The sequence below is a fragment of the Cheilinus undulatus genome, linkage group 19, assembly GCF_018320785.1.
Source record: "Cheilinus undulatus linkage group 19, ASM1832078v1, whole genome shotgun sequence".
NCBI lineage: Eukaryota > Metazoa > Chordata > Actinopteri > Labriformes > Labridae > Cheilinus > Cheilinus undulatus.
In genome coordinates, this window is record NC_054883.1 from 3,663,315 (window position 1) to 3,684,793 (window position 21,479).

Genomic DNA, 21,479 nt, shown 5'->3' on the forward strand with positions numbered 1-21,479 from the left:
TAGCATCAGGCTGCAAAATAAGAAAAGAGAAAAAAGTGAAATGGGCTTGAATACTTTCTGAATGTAGTCTAAATAATGACCACGCTCTAACAGGAGTGTAGGTGTTGATGAGGATGTTAGCACCTGAATTCAGAAAGACAACATTTCCTGATATGCTGAGGCTGCATTAACTATTCCAAGGAAATTGCTTTTTTTTTTTTTTTTTTTTGGCTCTTTAATGAATAAAATCATCATTTAGAAATTTCATTTGTATTTACTTGGGTTGTCTTTTTGAGATATTAAAATTGGTTTGATGATCTGAAACATTTAAGTGTGATTAATATGCAAAAAGTCCAGAATGAGACACAAAATGACACTGTGTCTGGTGAGATTGAAGTGCATCTTATTACAGAAAAAAAAAATGGTGAAAGAAAATTATTGGATGCATTGAAAGATTACAACTTGTGCAATGCTAGATTTTGTCTTCAGAGGAAGTTTTATAACTACACATGAGGATGAAGACAGAATAAAGTTGTTAAAGCTTACAACTCCAGCACATGATAACTCGAGGTGGTGGCACCATCTAGTGATCAAATCCCATCACTACTGTAATAAAACCTCTATAAAGAGCCACCAGATTTTTTACAGCCATCTGCTACCTGTGTACCCTCAAGTGTTAATGTAGGTCCATTTGTGATGTGTAGCCCCTTGGTCAAGGCCACCTATCATCTGCAACTACAGCAATAAATCCAACCCTCAGCAAGGAGACATGCCGTGTCAAGTGCTTTCGATTACAAACTGTCCAGTTGTATAACATATAATTTAATCCACAATTAAAGCCATTAAATAACTCTTCTTGGGAAAATAGGCCATTCAACTGAAGTTACAAACACAGCTTTATACAGGGGTCAGTGATCAAAGTTAGTGTCAGCTCTGAAGGCCAGGTAAGTGTTCATACATGGACAAATTACAAATTTGACTTCTCTGGTGATGCATTACTGTGCTTAAATCATCCATTACATAAAAACAGAATGAATTAAATAAAGCATATCCAGCACATGATACGCCGTGCGTAGAAACCCAGGTAGAAATGTTCATTTTTGCTCTGAATCAAAGTTACAACTGTTTCAGCCTCCAAAGAGGCAAACCAGGACCGTACCATTCCTATTGCTGCGGGGGTGGCCGATTCATTCAGGATTTATCTGTCGATGCAACTGTTGTAAACGAATAATATGCAATACCAACCACTGTAAGAACAAGAAAGCGTTAAGAATATGAGTGCAATATAAAAAAACACCCATTTTTTCTCTTCAATATAACATATTTAAACATTTTACCCAGAAAAATAACGTGGTCCGTTCCCTCTTCCATCCAGTTCTCTTTAGTGTTTGCCAATGTCGGAGGTGTAACTGGGGTCTGGCCCTGGACAAAGGTAAAAAATACCCTAAGTTATGTGTCCCTTTGTTGTCGGATGGTATGCGGGTTATTTGTCACTCTGTCGCCTGTCTGTTTATGCTGTTACTGTGGACTGAAATCCCCAAGACTTTCGTTGGAGGATGGGGCGGTATGGAGATGCTAGCAAGAGGGGTGCTCGGCCGATCAGCCATGATGAGCGCTAACCGGCTAAACTAGCTTTGCTGGAGGAGGCTAGAGAGTGTATATTCATGAGGAGAAATCACAGAGACATATTCATGACAGCATGCATGCTTTCCAAGTCTGTTGGACTGTTTTAAGTAGCTGACATGTGCAGGAAAGACCGTTTTCTAGCTGGTAACGTTAGCTTCATGCTAAGCTGGGCACAGTCGAAGCTATACCATGTAGGTTTAGGGGGCTGCAGACAAGCCTGTAGGTCTGCCAGTCAGCCCTAGCTTAACACCAACTTCTTTTCAACTTGTTTGTGTGTAAATGCAATATAAACATGCAATTCAGCAGTATGTGTACATGCTGCAGTTAGAAACGTCAGGAAAAGAGAGACTGGCTGTGACTCCGGACACCCCAGGGCATAGATAAAGGAAGACGAAAACATCGTTTGCAAACATTAAAAGAATTTACCGAATCAGAATAAAATTGCATCACATTTGTTTCGTAGAAATAGCCGATATAAGTCGTGTTTTGACATGCCACAACTGTAATATTTACACCAGCACAACCATGGTGCTCCTGCACTTGGAAACACCTGTTTTCCAAGGGTGAGCCTCCTGAAACAGTTTGCTGATTGATATCAAGCTCGCTTTTCAACCTAATATTTGTCCCCCTGCACCAGGTATGCAAGTTTCATTCATCACCCTCACTTAGACGGTTTAGATTGTATCATTACATAATGAATCCAAGTGCAAGGTGCTGTATATCTCCGCACCCCAGGGGTTTGGATTTTGTCTGACCCTCTGCTCTGACCTCAGCGGGGACATGAGAAGAATTTCCCTCATTTCCCCTCCACATATTTATCTGAACCGGTGACTGAGCTATTCTGGCAAGTTTTTATGCTACAGTTTATGTCTTCTTGACTGTATTTGTTATTTTGCGCTCTTAATGTTCATCTTTTGCTGATTAAAAAAACACATGGACGCACATTACTCGTCTTGCATAACTGCAGCCTGTGGCTTTTTTCACCAAATATTCCATTTATTAACTATTCAAGCTCTGTGCTGTTTGTAAGACTGTGCTTAAGTCCTGTTTAGGGGCCTTCTTACTTCTCTTTTTCACATAAAATAAGATTGGGAGCCTGTTGTCTTGTACGGGCTGCTATCACAGGAATCTCTCCGTTTTCCGGGGAGCTTAGCAGCAGTAACATGAGCAAAGCTCCTTCAAATAAAGCTTCATTGTCCGGGTGTATTAGCTGCCAGTGGATCAGAATGTGAGATAGGCCTGGGGCTGCTCAGTTTGAAGTCTGTACTCTCCAGGCTTTGCCCACAGAAATCTCTCAAATGTCAGTAAACAGTTGGAGTATGCAGAAACTGGTGCTGAATTTTTTGGGCTTATGTATATTTGCAGAGAAATGCAAGCTCAGTGATTACTCTTCCATGAGCTTTGATTTTCCCCAAAAGCTGTGTATCTTAAGTTAAATGATTAAAGTGAGCATCGTTGTCTAAGTTGTGAATTGTCTTCTGATTCTAGGAATAGAGCATGGCTCAAGTGAAAGTACAGACCTCAGCACCCCTGGCTGGTCCTGGCCTCTCCCCCGGAGTTTCCCCGACGGCCATGGCCAGCCCAGGACCCCTGGGTCTGCAGCCCTCTGTCAACGGCACAGGCCCAGCCCCCACACCCGCCTGCCCTGCTCCTGCAGTCGGATATGGGGACACCCCTGTGACGTCCACATCGCCAGGTAGGACACCAACAGAGAGTTTCTCTTCAAGGGGGAATAAAGCCATCATTTTGCAATGCTTTCTCCTCAGAATAATTAAATCTTTTTTTGAGCCTTTCCCCCTCTTGAGCTTGCGATTGCTCTAGATGTGGCGCTGTTGTCCATGGTTAGTGTCTGCATTCATTAGCCTCCATTAATCAAACATGTGTGGGAACCAGCTTCGATTTAGGCTGACCACACACTAGACGATTTTTTAATCCGAAACAGTTTTAAAACCATGGGAGACCACAATCATTAGGACAGTTTCCAAAGAATTTCATCTTTAATCCTGTGAACGCACACACTAGACGACTCACCCAGATTGTACGATCACTGGCTGGAGTTAAGGTACAGTTGTGTTTATGATTGTGAGCGGTGAAAGTACGTATGATCCGTCTGGTGATGCCATCTGTCGTGCTTGCTCTCATTGGTTGTTGTGGGTACTCTGTCAGTGGCACTATGTCCTAGAATCGTAAATATCAAACATGTTTGTTATTTACGATTCAGGGTCTGGGAGGCTACAACGCGATTTGGAGCAGTAAATTAATTGTGTTGACACCACACACATGCAGACTGCTTAGACAAATAATCGTTTGCGACAAGGCTCCAGTTGGTATACACCCCCACAATCGTCGGGGGGGTCAAATCTTGCCTAAAAACGGGCTTAAAATCCTGTAGTGTGTGGCCGGCCTTAGGTGCAGAGATCATCTTAGGTGCAAGGGCAGTATGTAATTTTTGAAGTATGTGTATTTAGCAAATCATGGCATACAACTGACCAGTTGTTGATGAATGTGGTGACTGAAAACAATATTTGGAATTACACACGCCAAAATAATAAGTAACCTAATACAGTTATGAAACCTACCCCTCTTATCATGGTTTTAGTCTCCAGGTCAGAGTAGTAACAAAAAATTAAACTAGGGCTGCAAGCAGCACTGATCGGGCCCTCACACCTTCACGCATGTTGGGGTTTGGTACACAACGGGCTTGTGGCATAGTTGCTAAATGCAGTCAAAATTTCTCTGACCTGTCATGTCCATTAGAGCCAACATGAAATGAAAGTACACAGTTTAGACGACTAGCTTATCAAAACAATATTGCTTTGTGTTAATAAAGGTGGCCCAATAAAATATGCTGTATTTCCAATAATGACACCACTGAGTCAATTTGCAGCCATGCCTTGTGTAATGGCTGCGGTTATATTCTGCACAAACAAAGCAGCAGCAAATATTCTAGCTGCAGATCAAATTTCAAGAGGATTGGAAGACTCCCTTAGAAAAGTTCGTTCTTGAAGGATCCCTGAAAGTAACTTCACTTTCTAAATTTCAAAGTTTTTTTTCCAGAACAAATCAAAATGCCGGACTTCCTATTGATACGGTGACAGGAGTCAAGAGGTTTTTTTTGTAGGTCATGATATGCTAATATATGTACCAAATTTCAAATTTCTAGGTTGTATGTGGTGCAGGGGCTGATTTTTTAAAATTTTATTGGGGGTGTTATTAAGCCACGGCTACCAACTAAATCATTTGTAACTATTAGAATTTTCATTGTGCTTATTCCCACCAATTTTCATGGCAGTACAACCCCTTTAAAGCCCTTCAAAACCCTTCACAAGACTATTTTCTCTTTCATGGCGACTAATGGGTCAACATGGCAACAGCTCTACAGTCAGACCTGTGAACTTGAACATAGATACAATGGAAACACTTAAAGGATGTTACACACCAATTTTGTGGCAGATTTGGTCAACTTTGCAGGAACTACCTTTGATTATTTGAGACAATGCCTATATTTTTGCCATTTTTGTACGACAAGTTAGATTAGCTGCCATGGCCACACCCACCGAGTTTTGTACACGAGCCTTTGAACTTCTCTTCACAAAGGTCTCTTTTAGCAGACAACTCACTTTTGAGTCAATCGGATGACTGCCTTCAGAGGAGGTACTCCTTGAAGAACACCTGGAAATGGCTTGGTTGACCAATGTTACAAAAAAATAAAAATGGTGGACTTCCTGTCGACTTGGCAGTATGGATCCAAGAGGCTATTTGTAGGTCCTGGAATGATACGCTGAAATTTTCTAGGGGGTGCCACTGAGCCGTTAAACCACACACACCATCAAAATTGATATCAATGTACTCGTTAATGTGCCAAGACTTTTATTAACCATGTTTTACGGCTGTATTACCCTTTTTAACGCTTGATAAAATTACTTCCTGTTTCATGGCAAAAATAAATTGCCTTGGTCACAGCGCTGTACAAAAAGTCATGGTCTTCATATCGGTGCAAAGTGAAGGTCTTTAAATGTTTCTGGGCAAATTTGAGTGGGATTTGATCACTCATGTAGGAATCATGGCTGATTATAAAGAGAGGAACTTTCTATTACCAGTAGGCAACGCTCTGTCTGATTTCAAAATTTCAAATGCAGATGTGTTCTGGATGGAGCTACTGTTGTGCACATGAAATTTTACTAAGATATGGTTTAAAACAGCTGAAATATAACAGTTTGAACTTTTATGGTGAAGCATCATGCCCATATCGAAGTTCGCCGTCCCGGCACATCTACACCCTCTGACAGAACTCACTTATTTTACTACACATCAAGAACAATGTCTTTAGAGCTAACCCAGCAAATCTGATGATGAAATGTCCAAAGGATTAGGAGTTATACCTCTGAAAGTAAAAACATATGTCCTGTCACCACTAGGAGGCGCTATCATCTGTAGAAAATATTTCCATATGGGTGTGTTTGGGTCCAAACCGTCATTATACGTGAGGAGTTTCCTTCAGATAGGAATATGCACAGCTGAGTAATAAGCAACTTCGTTTTTCTTAAAATAATATGTAAATTTGAGAGCTCGCCATGGCCAGGTCCTTTGAGTTTTGTACAGAAGTCAAATAAGTTTGATCATTAATGTCTCTTCAAGCCATAAACCAAATGTCACATCGTTCTGATGAGCGCCCTACGTATTGAGAAGCTGAATATGTGCACCAAGTTTCATTCCCGTAGGTGAAATACGGTCTAGGGTCTGTATTTTTTTAGTTCAGGGGACGCTATTGAGCCTATTTCTCGTTCTAAAATCTCAAAATTTACGGCAGGCCACATGTCCATGCCAATTTTTATGAGTTTTTCTGTATGTTAAGATACTCAAAAGTCCAGCCAAATGTATATAATAGTAATAATAGTAATCCTAAGGATTTCAGTAGGTCCCCACACTCAACAACAACTCAAACAAACTTCTTGTGTGTTGTACAAACAATACACAAGAAGTATACACTGTACAAAAATGCATTTTCTGAAAATACATACAGGTTTCGACAGCTGTTATTGCACATTACCATTGTACCATTTTTCCTAATCAGTAATATTGCGCCCAGTGGTAGTTAGCTGTCAAGGTTATGGTTGTGATATTTTCTACACACCTTCTGACATAAATGCTGCACAACACACTCAGCAGTTTTGATCAAATGGTCCACGTGTGCTAAATACTTTATCTTCCTATGTCAGGTTAACTTTATTGTGCATTCTGCTGTGATCTGTTTAAGGCCCGCCCCAGGAGAACATGGCAAACCCTAAAGAGAAAACTCCAATGTGTCTGGTGAATGAGTTAGCCCGTTTTAATAGGATCCAGCCACAGTACAAGCTCCTCAATGAGCGAGGCCCTGCACATGCTAAGGTAAGAAAAGGGGATGTGACACTGGAGTACAAACTGAGTTGAAAATAAGTTTCGAACACCTTCTCTTATAACATATCCAGGTTATATTTTTTCAGTGAATCAGTGAATATGCTCGCTTGTTTAACATTAATTAATGCTGGAGTAATATATAAACACTTCTGACATCTGCTGACATATTAAAGCTTTATAAGTTCTCTTCATCAGCCAATATTGATTCATGATACAGTGTCTACTCTGTGGTTTCCTGAGGGATGTTGGTTCAGACAGAGTTGCTGTCGGTTAACATCTCTCCCTGTGGGTGTCACTGTTGCAGATCTTCACGGTGCAGCTGACTCTTGGGGAGCAGGTGTGGGAGGCAGAGGGCACCAGCATTAAAAAGGCCCAGCACTCCACAGCCGCAAAAGCTCTGGAAGAGAGTGTCCTTCCCAGGCCAGCGCCCCGCTCACCTAAAGTGGACATCAACAGTAACCCAGGTACTGCAGATTTAGAATGTATATAAAAAGGAATGCATAAGCAACAATTTGTGGCCTGTATTTGCTCCTACCATCAGGTGGAGAATGGCTATTTTAAGGGACTAAATAGGTGTAAGCTAAAAAATGCTAAAATTAATCTGCTAGTTTTAAAGGCATAGGTTTACTTAATGTGAACAGCTCAGAGTGCAAGGACTAATTCATTCTTAATTTATGTTCGAAATATTCAATACTTTTGAGATAGCAGTGAAAGACAAGCCTTTTTTTAAAAATGTAAGCACCCACTTAGCTTCAGAGAAAGTGAACAGATTCTGGCAGCAGCAGCCAGAGAAATGAAGAGAAGAAAATGAACTTTTAATGTCAATATGGAGCTTAATGTTTTATAGTAAGAAAAGTGGTTGAAACTTTTAATAGTCATGCTGTATTTTAAAAGTACAGATATAACACACTCGTATACGTGTGATATATGGCTTTGTTTTTATCGATTTGTTGACAACCTTTACAGCTCTGTACAGCATTCACTTTTTTTGCTTTTGCTGAAAGTTCAGCCTAAATGAATGCCATACCTCCAACCTTTGGTGATTTCTGAAAGAGAACAACTGTTACACTTACACACATTTACACATTAAGGTCGTGTTCACTCCTGATAGTCCGGGGACTCGGTCCGTTTTGGAACAGAAATGGCAACATTGTTGCACTTTCCTTTGGTTTAGTTTGCATTCACACTGCTCCCTTTGGTCAGACGGACCAAACCATCTGGACACCTACAACCTCTGCCCGCTAGGGGCGCTGTCGCCATGAACAAACGGCGACCAAGAAGAAAAGAAGGCGTAGAAGAAGACGAAACTCCTTCCGCCGGTCTTTTCTTCCACATGAACAATGAAAAAACCCAGAATTTACGCTGTCTTGTGGTTTCTGCTCTTGCATTTCGGCATTATGAGCAGCCGGCAAGGTGGTGAGCTGTCCAGCATGTCGTCCTTTACACGAGACGAATAAATCAGCACGGATTATGACGTGTTGCCATGGCAACCCAGATGCCAAGGGAGGTACCGACATGTATTTGGGCGTATTAAATCACATACAAATCTGTATATCATATACGGTTTATGCCTCATCCTGCCTTTGGTTCACAAGTTGGTCTGCTTTGCATTCATACCTCCAACGAACCGCACCAGGGTTCGTTAGGGAGCGGACCGAGACCCCCTGTTCAGGCGATCCAGGGTCCGCTTGTTTGGTCCGCAAGTTCAGTTCGAGTGAGCATTCACACCACTCGAAACGAACCGGACTATCTGGGAAAACGGACCAGAGTTTGTTCAAAGCGGACCAAACAGTTCTGTTGTGAACGCACCCTTACACACACTGTTACTGTCCTGTTACGCTTAGCAATTAACAATCAGACAACAACCTCTGGGTCATAGCCTAGCACAGAGACGGTCCATGAACTTATCTTCTCCAGACTCAGTTACTGCAACTCTCTTTTCTCCAGTATCACTCAAAAGTCCCTCACTCACCTACAGTTAGTTCAGAACGCAGTAGCTGGGCTTCATACTGGTTTTAACAGACGGCATCACTTCACCCCTATTTTAGCATCCTTGCACTGGCTCCCTGCAAGTTGTAGAATTGATTTTTAGATTTTACCCATCACTTTAAAAGCTCTTAAGGGCCTGGTTACAAGCTACTTAACAGAACTTTTAACCCCCTATGAGCCAGGCTGCAGCCTTAGATCCTCGGGTGGAGGTTTCCTGGTCGTTCCAAAGTCGAGGTTTATAACTTAAGGTGACAGGGCCTTTTTCATCAGGGTGCCTCAACTTTGGACCAACCTGCCCGAGGAGAACAGGCACGCTGAATCAGTATCATCTTTTAAATCACTTCTTAAAACTCATTTTTATAGACTTGCTTTTATGTGATGTTGTCTTCCCCCTTTTTTGTCAGTTTTCTCTCTTAAATTCTCTTTTTCTTCCTCAAATTGTACCTTAAAACTTCTGTGTCTGCTCTTCTCTGCGTTGTATTTTATGCCTGGTTTGATTCTGATTGCTATATTTTCACATCTGCTATTCGATTAAAGAGCGTTTTACCCTCTTCCTCTGCTTTTATCATTTTTACCTCTTTTTGCTGTTGTCTCCGTTCTACCTCATGATTATCATTATAATGATTTTTATTATGACTAATATTTTTATTTTTTCAAGCTTTCTAATTTTTGTTTTATGACTGATTAATCTCTACACATTTTAATTGTTTTTATTCAACTCTTACTGTTTTGATTTTTATTTCTTTCTGTCTCTTCCTATTCTAAATGCTCTCATATTTCTTCTTTTTTATTCTGGAATTTTACATACCTAGGGTTTATTATGTCTTTTTAACTTGACGTGTTTTCGAGCTTTATAATGTTTCTACCAGGATGATTTTGATGTTGGTTATGTTATCATTAATGGAATTTTCTGTTGTTAGGGTTTTGTCTTTCTTGTTGTGTTCTTTGCTTGTATGTTTTAATGCTTTGTCTTAATTGTGATCATACTTATTGTTAAAACACTTTGTAAATCACAGTTTAAAGGTGCCATACAAGTAAAGTTATTACAGTTTCAGTTGCACTAACAGGTTTACATGCATTAACACGTCAGCCACGCTAGCTGTGCAGGAGAGGAGGAAGTAAGTGCAGGTGCTGTGAAGCACAAACATGAAAAAGCTAAACTTAAGCTGGCATGACTAAACAGGCAGTGTGCCTCTGGAGAGTCAAGTCAGTTAGAGGGTGTGTCCACATTGACATCATTAAAACACTACATGATGACATCACAAGGCATCACATACCTACGCATAACATTAAATCAATGTCTGTATTAGTTTTTTTTTTTTAAGCTTAACAAGATCAAATAATTTAAAGGAGAAAAATGACTCGAGACACTTTGGCAGCAGACATTAGAAGAATTTTAATCCCACGCATTCCTCTTTGTCTTCCCCCTGCTTCTCAACTAAACGGATAAAAATAATGAGACAACACCAAATTACTGCAAGCAACCCAAACAAGCGCAACTTCACAAAAACAAATGCAACAGATTGCTGATAAAGCTATGAAGTAAAAACCGTTATTCATTTTTTACTGAAATGGCTTCATTCTTGGTGGTTAGAGCTGTTTTCAAATTTTGTGTTGTACTTTTAAAGATTATAGTTAGAAAAATATTTTCTGCTCCCTTAAGCTTGCATCAGCACCTTCTGCTGTTGATTGTGATGCTTAAGGAAGCATTTTTAGTTTAGAGGATGATGAGAAGGCTACATAAAAGAGCAACATGTTTCTGGATGATAGTTCCTGTAAAAAATAGGGCTAACATCAGAGGTTAAAGGAAACATTTGTTTTTCCTCATATTGGTACCTGCAATAACTTTGTCACTGCCATTGATGCATTGCTTCCGTTTTTTGGATTTTGGCCTCCAAGCGTAAGTCTAAAGCTGCTGATTCTGTTTAAATAATCAGTTTTAGAACAAAGCAGCAAGGACTGTTTCAATAAAGCTGGAGTGCAGGCTTATGCTTTTTCCTTTGGTCAAATTAATTCTCTTAGCCTGTCTGACCCTATCTGCCCTTTGAGGTATTGTAGTGGTGAAAGACCTCTTAACCATCTCTTAATGGGATTAGGAAAAGCCCTGTGATGGTTATGCAACATCAGGTGGATTAAAAGTGCATGAATCAGACAGGTGGGAAAGGTACAGACCTCATATTATGATATTATGAATGTCATAAGTTTAATTTGCTTGTAAGAATAGAAATATTTCATACAATATTTGATGAAATCCTTGCCTTTTGACAAATAAGAGTTCTACACTATTTCATACCCTTGGTTTTAATCTGTGGTATTTACTCTGACCTACAGGAAGTATAACACCCACAGTGGAGCTGAACGGTCTGGCCATGAAGCGAGGGGAGCCAGCTATCTACAGGCCTTTGGATCCCAAGCCCATGCCCAACTACAGAGCTAACTACAACTTCAGAGGGATGTTCAACCAAAGGTAAACTCCATAATCTTGATTTATCAAGCTCGCTGAAGTACAGACAAAGCTGCAGCATGCAGACACTGTGCTCTGAAAGGAGCACACATACCACATCTAAGGTCATCAATGTTTTCAGGGATTGGGCAATTTTTGCTGCAAAATGTTTGAAAGAAATACAATTTCTGTTATTGATTGGATTAGTAGCATCAAAATGTACCCAAATCTTTTGAAAATTTCAGATTTTCTGTCATATTTCTAACCCAAAGCTGCAAAACAGAGAGGGCACTTGGAAGCCTAAAGGTCAAATCTGCTTTTCTCATCTACAGAGGCTATTGTCCTCCTTTGACCTTTTTCTTTCTACTTAGTTTACTTCTTCATCCACTGTCCTGTTTCAGTAATCAAGGCATAAAAGCACAAAATTAAAGAGAGAAAGAGAGAGCACTGTGAAGATTAAACAAAAAGTACCAGTTTACACCGTGTGCATAAGCTAAAGACCCAGCTCTTTAAAGAACACTACGCACTCAGCTAGACTATATACTGTTGTCCCAAGCAGTAGAATGAGTATCCCAGCTACAGTTGGCTCACACTGTCCTCCTCTACTTCTGGGATTTCTATGCCCAGCTCTTTGTGAGTGACCCAGGACTTGGTACTTTGGTCCTTAGTTGTAGTGAAGACAATTTAATGGATGGTGATGATGAGTGATCTCACATTTTGGTTGTTTCATTGTTGATGTCTACTAAAAAATTAAATAAAAAACTTGCATACGTCATGTGCTTTGCCTTTAATTCTGCATGGCAGCACCTGCGTCCTATTGGACTTGAAGCACTTGGTGGCACTTACTGATGTTCTTCTTGTCTAGATCTTTGCCTGTGTTGTTCTTGCTCTCGGATGTACGTCGCTTTGGATAAAAGCGTCTGCTAAATGACATTGTAACATGTCATTTGGGGGGGGGGCAAAGTCAAGCGTGACACACAGCTGCCAAGGTCAAGCTCGATGGATACTCTTTTGTCCAGCTCTTTATACCACTGGCGATATTCCCAGAGATTGCTGGTGGTCCTTGGGACATCCACAGGACAACCAGGGGCACCTGCCTGGACGGTGCCCTAGGAAGTGCATACTTGCCACATCCACCCGTTACTGTGTGCTAAAGGTGTGGACTTTATTTTTTCAATACATTATTTTCCCATGCCCCTGAAAATAAGCAAGGACATCCAGAGCGTGACCTGGGTTGTCTCAATCCTCAATCCAACGGTGCCCTCAGGCAGGTTTTTTGCCATTACATGCCTTATGCTGCGTTCCATTTGTCATCGTAACTCATATTCTGTCTTTTTTTTTCTGACTTCCAACAGGAAGTGGCAAATGGAGCTTCTCTCCAAGTCGTATTTACAACTCATGAACTTGTTCTTTCATAGAGCACACCCTGACCTTACGGCACAACATGGTGGCACAAAGTATTAGGTGTAGTAAAAACTTAGATTTTGACCTGTTTTCAGAACATTTTGCTGGTTCTCAGCGCATTTTTAGAAATTATAGACACAGCACTACCCTGTGGTTGCATGTAGTGTACAGCAACAGCCTTTAATTAGAGGTGGGGATCTTTAGGCTCCTCACGATTCAATTTGATTACGTCTATATGGCTTCGATTCAATTCCTAATGGATTATAGATGCATTTTGATGCGCTTGGGTTTTTTTGAGCATTTCTTTTGTTCTTACTGTGTCAAACATAATAAAAACATTGCATTAGTATTAGAAAAGAGAGATAAATTTCCACTATTCTCTAATGGTAGATGTGTGTAAACTGGAAATTTAAAATTTCACTGAAACAAAGGTAGCAGCCTCCTTTCCTTGTAACATATCTGAAATGACAAACATAAGAATGTCCTTTTTCACAGATGAACAACTGATGATCTAAATTCCTGCTATTCCACACTACTAGATATTTAAATCATTAGCGTTTATTGATTATAGACATTTGTAAATGGATTCAGAATCTTTTATCTAAGAATCAACTTTTTTCCTCCCACCTCTATCTTTTAATACATAAGGTACTGTGCAGTGTGTTGTTTTTAACTTATCGGCTAGCAACTTGTCAATGTTGCTAAAAACAGTGGCTGGCTAATGCAAGAACGGCATCCATCATTTTTCCAACTTGTGGTTGTGACAAACGGAAGGCAAACAACTGGAAAAGTCGGTTATTTTTCATGGAATGCAGCTTTACTTCTCACGTTCTGCACAGTACTGTAAGTTGGCATTGAAACCGCATTCATGAATATCCAGAAAGACTTTGTATTGATATTGTTTAATGTCATAACAGCTCTCCCCACATATAACTGTCTTTGGGAGCTCCAGTCATACAAAGGGGTTTACCTGATTATTTCCCCCACCAAATGTGTCATTTCTGTGTCAGTGTAGTTTTCAAAGGCAGGCTATCGCTTCAGAGCATCATATTTTGGTCACTGAGGAGTGTAGATTCATTTTGGTGTCTTATATTCTGGCCTTAAATGGAATCAAGTTTGATGTTGAGATGAAGGTGGATTTTAGGATGAATACAGCTTGATGCTGACATTGTCGCGATACATCTTAAATGGCTTTAAACTGCTTTCTTTTCTTTGATCCCACTGGCTCTGATGTGCGTCAGACGTGGCCCTCGTCTCCATGTGTTTTCTAGACTGATGAATGCAGTGCCCTCTTGGGGTCCCTGCGCAGCTCAGTCTCTGTCAACTCTTCTTTCTTCCCTTCGTTTCTTTTACTTTACTGGAGCCATCCAGAAATTTCCCAAACTCCATAAAAACGCCACAGAGCTGGAATTAATGATTCCCCCTCCCTCAGTGAAAGAATGTTACTGAAGGCTTTGGATCTGTGGACTTTCCTAACATTAAATCAAATGAGACTTTTTCTAAGTTAAAAGGCAAGACATAATGTTTGCTGTTTTAAAATTGTAGGCTCATTTTGCTGAAATGTCATCTTAATATAAATATTTTTTAAAGCTTTAGCCATAGTGTTACTCTTGTTTCAAATAAAGTGATTTCTTTTGGTCCACAGCTGCAAAGTGCTCTAAGTTGTCAGACAGTTTACAAAAGCTGAGTTATGTGGCTCCACTGTACACACAATTTCATAAAACAAGTGTTCATTTATTGTAGTTGATTATGAATCAACAAGAGGATATGACTCCTCCAGATGGCAGTGTTTCCTCATTTGAAAAAATAAAGACCACCAAGTTTCTGAGGTGATTGCACACCCATTTTGTAACAAGCCAAATAAGAATGTAGAGATTTTACAAAGCTTTTATAGGTATGGATCAATGCAGATTAATTGGTGGTCTTTACATGAAAAGTCTTTTAAACTATTAAACAAAAAAGAAGGGCTGCAAAGGAACAAAAGAGCTTAAAAGCTTCTACTTAAATTTTGGCTCCTGAAATCCTATACTAAGGCGCTCTGATGCCACATGTGTGGGATGTATTTCTAAAATGTGGACACCATGCCAGAAGAAGTCTGTGATTCAGTTGCTGCGTTTGGTAACTGAGTCAAGTCAGCAGACGGTCTTGCATCTGGCTCACATCTTCTACTATCTGATCCATGCAGGAACAAACAGGAGTGAAAGACAAATGTCTGTGCCCTGGAAGAGAAAATCTGTTTCCCAGCATCTGTCTGCCAGTGTCATACGTCACAGTGAGGAGTTTCTAAAGACTCTGATCCTCATGGTCAGATTTGTTTTTCACTTGTAAGGAAGTGAAAGTGAGTGAGGGGTTGTGTGTGACACAGAAAAGACCTGAGAGTATATTTTATCCCAAGGTCACTTATGTCTTCACCAGGTGTCTTCCTTTCAGTGTAGTCGAGCCCCGGATTAATGAAAGCGAGACCTTCTGAATATGAATTCTCTCATCAGACGGCCGACGATGTGGCAGAGTGGCAGGCCATATCCACAATCAGTCACCTTAATGATGCTGCAGGGAAACGAAGGTTTCCATATGCCCCATGTCCTTACCTATTATGATGAATAAGAGTGATCCGGAGTCATGTTGATGGAAAATCTGCCCATTAAAAGGGCAGCCTGGCTCTGATCCATCAGCGCTCTAATCACCACCAAGACCAGTATTGATCATTCAGAAAGTGCCCTGATGAGGAAATATGGTGATAATATGAAACAAGCATTTATCTGCGTCTTAATGAATCTTATTTATGGCGAAGGGCCTGTGCATAATTTCTAACCATCCCAAGTCCACTTCTAAATCAGCGATGCATCTCAGTTATTCCAGCAGTCATTACCATAGTATTGTTCACTCTCAAATACTGAAAATGTCCTTAAAGATTGGTGTTTTCAGCTCCCTCAATCAGTAACTGATTCAGAAGAGGAATTTCTGCCAAAATTTTTCACATAAACTACCAATGAATCAGGGAAATGTTTCTGTTATTAAGAAATCTGGTGACATCAACTATTTAACAGCCAATCCCCAACTCCTTTGTTATCAATGGAACACCTGATTCCAATGACTCATTCTGGGCTCTCCCAGTCTGTCCATCGCCCTCCCAGTTTTCCTCCTGCTGCATCATTCCCAGGGAGTTAGGGCTACATGTGTCCTGCGTTCTGTCACTGTTGAAAATTTTGGAAAGGACTTTCCCTGTTAAGAGCAAAGCAGAACAGTCAGAAGCCGCCCACGTCCGCCCAGCCCTCATTTGGTTATGATGGAAACATTATGTCAGCTGGAGGAATGGTGGGTTGAATGACTGGGGGTGCTCTGCTCTGTGACATTTCCTCTGTGATGATGCTCTGATACTGATCTAAGCGTTGCTGCTTTCTCTGTCGGAAACTATGTGGTCGTCTGCGTTACAGAGGAGCCTCTACTTACAGTAATGCTGTATTGGCCAGACTGGAATTCCTCACACATAGAAACATAAATGAGGCATCTGTTAAATATAACGATTTCATGTTTAAGCTGCTACTTGGATGTCCTGCCACCCCAGTTCAAATTTTAAGATACCTTTTCACTTTCACATTTGACGAGCAGAACTGGTAGCTAGTAGGGCTGAACGATTGGGGAAAATAATCTAATTGTGATTTTTTCACCCAACATTGCGATTGCAATTTAATGTGATTATTCTTCAGGTTCCTCATCATATAAACCATTCTATATTATTACACACAAAGCTGTTTCCACCAGAAATTTATATCTAGTCTCCCAAAATCTACAAATAAATGTTCAAAAATTCTAAGAAAATAACTACAAATTTGAAAAACCTGCCCCACCATCCAAAAAAATCAAATCAAATTCCCCCCAAAAATTCAAATAAATTCCTCAAATTTTTACAAAAATACTAAAAAAAGCAAAGCAACCATCAACTTCTTGAAAATATACATATAAATTTCCCAAATTTTCATAAAATTACCTAAAGGTTTCCCAAAAAATTCCCCAAATTTACAAATACATGGTAAAACTTTTGATTAAAATACCTAAAAAATTCTTAACAAATTTCCAAAGAAATTCAAATCAAGTTCCCAAAAATTAACAAATAAATGTATCAGATTTTCAAGAAGATACTTTAAATTTTCAAAGCAAATTTCCCCCAAAATTCAAATCAAATTCCTAAAAAAGTCAAAATAAATTTCTGAATTAGGCCAACTTCTGTGTGAAATGGAAAGATATCATAATGCCTGCCTTGGGTAGTATGATGTATTTTAACAAGACATGTCAGTGTTGTGGAAAAATATCAGGGTCTTTCTATCAAAATCTGATCTTGATAGGTTGACCTGAAGTGAAGAAATTGCCCAATTGTGTCACTTCCTGTTCAGAAAAACCATAAAATTGATCTTTGAATGTGTAGAGGGGGAGACCTTCATCATACATGTGAAATTCGAATGAAACCAGACATTTCATGAGAGTAATGGCAACTTCCTGTAAAACTGGCGAGATACTGAAATGGTTAAGATGTTCATTAATGAAACATGTAAGTGTTGTGCACATTGAAGACTCCAGTTGAAAATCTGATCTTGAAAGGTTCAGCACAGTACGAGGAACAAACCACCTATTTGTGTCACTTCCTGTTGCCAGTAGAGGGCGCTATGATGAGATGTTTGCATGTGAGTACGTTTAGTGTGATGCTGTCGTCTTGCCAGAGAGTATAAAATCACATAATTATGTAAATAAAAGTTACAACAGCTTAAAGTCATTTAGTACCATCACAAATACCTTATTTTGAAGTTTAGGGGAAGCTGGTGAACTTCCTGTTGGGATTTGGGTGTGGGTACAAGATGCTTTTTGTTGGTCTGGTGATGATTCATGTGCAGACCAAAAGTCATAAGCCTAGGTTGAATAGTGTGCGGGGGCTTTATGCTTTAAGTTGCTTTGGAGGGAAGGATCATTTGGCAGAAGGGGGCGCTGTGACACAGTGATGATACTGATGCATGAATGCATAACGGATCAACGTGTGATCATCATTATGAAGTTTGGCAATGATTGACATTGGCGTTAAATAAAAGAGTGAAATAAAATCGAAGTAGTTGGCCCACTTAAAAAAAAAAAATTGGTTTTCCATTTTGGGCCCCATTCATGACCCCACCCTAAGGCGAAAACTCACTCTACTTTAGATGTTCAACTTGCCTATAAGCACATAAAATTTTGAGACAGTACCATGGAATCTGTTGGCGAAGATCCCTCAGATGTGACTAACGTGATGATGACCAAAGCAGCCAAAATGTATAGAATTCAGCTGTTTGTAGTGTTTCCTGTACATTTTAGAGGATTTTTTCTGAGACTGTTTCATGTCTACTGATTTCTATGTACACAGTCTCCTATCTTACATTTGTGTTGTCTGTGGGGTCCCTGTGCAGTGGGATTTGTACGATTCCACCAGAACACAAAAATTTCCACCTGGGGACAATTTTCTGAAAGGTTTCCTGGACTTTTCAGGCATGTTAAGGCCCCCCAAAAAACACTGAGAAGGGCCAAAAGATAAACATTTGTAAAATATACATTAGGGTCCTGGCTCCGAGGTTGGTGCTTGGACCCTAATTATAATGCTGATATGCTTGGCAAACAATTCAGTAAGCCTCTATACTGACACTTAAGCATACACAGTGCCACTCTCTGTCACAGACAGCTGAGTTTTAACAAGGGAATTGGATTAGTGACTTCAAGCATTGTTTCCAATACTCCAGTCATGCATTTCTAATTAAAAATCAGCCAATAATCATCAGGTGCCGATCAGTCGGATATTCCCAGTCACTGTGTATAATTGGCAAATTGTGAGATTGGCAATTAAAAAAACAAAAAAAATCTTTTACTTTCCAGCGTTCTGTGAGTGAAAATGTCGTTGTCTCAAACCATGGATAACAGCTTCTCTGTGCTTTCTAATAATGAGCTCCATGCTTGGCCTCTAAATTTGACCTTATGATTAGGGCCTTATTCTGCTGAGTGCAAAGCAAGCTTGTCTTCATGTGATAGAAGGTCATTTTTCTCAGTTAAACGTCACATATAACACAAAATACACTATAACAGTTTTTTCTGGCAAAAAATATGTGCACCTGGCCTGTCCACAATCCCCCCAGAATCAGAACCCCCCCTTCCCTTCTCCAGCTTTCAGAAAATGTGTGCCAAAACAAGACAGATTTTCCCTTCATGATGTCATGTGGGGAGTTAGCACCGCCCCCAGGTTTGGTTGGCCCTCCTCACTTGGAAGAAAGCTCCACCTTCCTGTCCCGATACGCAGCTGAGAGGAGGATCAGGAGAGCCACATCCATTAAGCCGGGGAAGGGGCGGAGTCAGACAGCACATTAACATTTAAAGCCACAGAGACAGAAACAGCTCGTTCTGAGCAGGGTTGAAACGGAGGGGTTTTTAGACATCCAAGAAAACCCAATACTAAAGTGTTTTTTCAGCAACAAACTTCACAGGCATGTTTTGGGGACCTCTCAGACCAGTATAAACTTATCTCAGAGGGGTAAAATATGTGACCTTTAAATCATCAGATTTCAGATGCATCTAAATGACTTGTTGCAAGAAACTCCACCTCTGTAGTGAGTAAAAATGTATAAAACATAATGTCATTGTAAGACTTTATTTTACTCCAATAAATTCAGTAAGATAATTCACAAACATTCTGTAGATAGAAGCTCAAAATCATGGCTTTTGATTAAAAACAGGAGCTTTATAAATACATGGCGGTGTCCTTGTAATTTCAGTGACAACCTTGCATGCGCCTCAGTGACGCCATGTCTCTATGGTGTATTTACATGCAGGTGAAAAAAAAACTCAGTTGCCATGGAAAGATGCTTATCATTGAAAACTGAAAACCCTTCTCAAGCCTGCAGAATAATACAGACAGCTAAACAGTAACTCAGTCTCAAAGAACACATGCACAGACGCAGGTATACTCTGTCATCCACATCTCTAATTGGGCCAACCTGTCTCACTGAGAAAGCAAATGTGCCCATGAGCGCTTTTCTATATTCAACATTTCCTCTCATCTCCTCCTATGTGTCGGTGTCAGATATCTCCTGAGGTCTGCCTCAGGACCGTTTCTTCATGTTCACTTTATCCTACTCAGGTTTATTTTTTATACGTCTAACTGGCCTGTTGGGCTTTAAAATCTCATATAGTCTAATCTGGAGTCTGTGTGCTCTTTGGTCCACCACAGAAACATTTTCTCTTATCCAGCCCATCATCACCTCCGTCCAAAAACATAAGAGAGCTGCCAAAGCCCACAAGGTGGAAACTTCAGAGATAACTATTTTATTGCATTATGTAAAAAAAAATCAACACATATCTTGGTAGATCAGTGAATCAGATCAATTCATGCAGATAGTTCATAAATTACAACAGGCAGCGGGCCAGAACAAAGCCTGTTCTGTCCAAATTGTACAAATGGGTGTAAACTCATAAAGCCGTGTTTTATTGTGCAGCCTGGGGGTGGAGGAGTGGGATACAGCTCCAACATAAACAAATGCTCAGAATGATTTGTGTTCAACAGACTCAGTGACACAGAAGTCTGCTCTCTCCTTTCATCTCCTCTCCTCTGAGTGGAGCGCTGTGTTTGTGTATCCCTGCATGTCCTCCTCTCCTCTTCTGCATTGATGTATTGAATGTAAAAATGGACCTGAGACTCAGTGTACAAAGCAGGTTATGCGAGTGGAAATACCTCGATTTAATTCTGCTTTTCATCAGGCTAGGCTAGATGATTCATACAGCTAAATAGACTTCCTCCCCAAAACTCTTGTCTGTACGTTCGAACAAATAAACACCGCTTTTATCTTTTACTGAGAAATTTGTCACATTTACTTGGCAGCCATTTTTCCCTGACGTTTCATTCAAGGGGAATTACAGCTGCTGATATCAGAAGAGTAAAAAAAGTTTGGTTTTTTTGTATTTTTCCATTCCACTTATTTTGAAATGAGACACTCTATGTTATATTAAAGATTCATATATTATCAAAAATACTGAAATTTTAAAATCCTACATCTGTTTCATAAGAGGAGGGGAGAGTTTATCAGAATTGCAGGCAAACTCCAACAGACTATCTAATGCCCTATTCGCACAGGATTAGTAATAATTAGTAATTAGTAACAATTTCACAGGACATCTGGGTTTTTAATCCCAACATTGCTGTTGTGTTGGATGACACAGTTGCACTCAGCTGCACGATAACAACCTTACCAACACTGAGGAACAGCATTGGATCTTCATCTTTTAGATAGATAGATCGTTTATAATCATTGCATAGTAAAAATACAGTGAAATTTCATTTGGCAGCAAACACAGTCATCCAAGTGTTGGTTAGAAATCCGCAGCCCTACGTAGTTCGTCCCGCTGGTGAGGGAGCATGCACCCACGAGAAAGATGCCCGGTGCGGCAGGTTTGTGTAGGTGATGCTGAACAGACAGTGTCCAGGGTGTGAGGGGTCCATCAGGATCCTGGAGGCCTGCTTGTGGAGGCGACCCTGGTAGATGTCTTTAAGCGGAGGGAGGGGAGAGCCAACAACCTCCTCTAGTCTTACCAGAGTCGGGTGTCTAGTCCACTCTGTATATGGTGCAGCCTACTAGCTCCA

The 21,479-nt window shown here is 40.2% G+C and overlaps 1 protein-coding gene across 1 annotated transcript in view; it reads left to right on the forward strand.

Annotated features, from left to right (window-relative positions):
• Positions 1 to 1,354: 1,354 nt before the first annotated feature.
• stau2 (staufen double-stranded RNA binding protein 2) overlaps positions 1,355 to 21,479 on the forward strand; it is a 190,096-nt gene continuing 169,971 nt past the window's right edge. Inside the window, exons 1-5 of the mRNA XM_041814339.1 lie at positions 1,355 to 1,411; positions 3,094 to 3,301; positions 6,863 to 6,993; positions 7,307 to 7,466; positions 11,323 to 11,458. Of these exons, the coding sequence (XP_041670273.1) occupies positions 3,103 to 3,301; positions 6,863 to 6,993; positions 7,307 to 7,466; positions 11,323 to 11,458 (626 nt within the window). The 5' untranslated portion in view covers positions 1,355 to 1,411; positions 3,094 to 3,102. The remainder of the gene's footprint in view (positions 1,412 to 3,093; positions 3,302 to 6,862; positions 6,994 to 7,306; positions 7,467 to 11,322; positions 11,459 to 21,479) is intronic.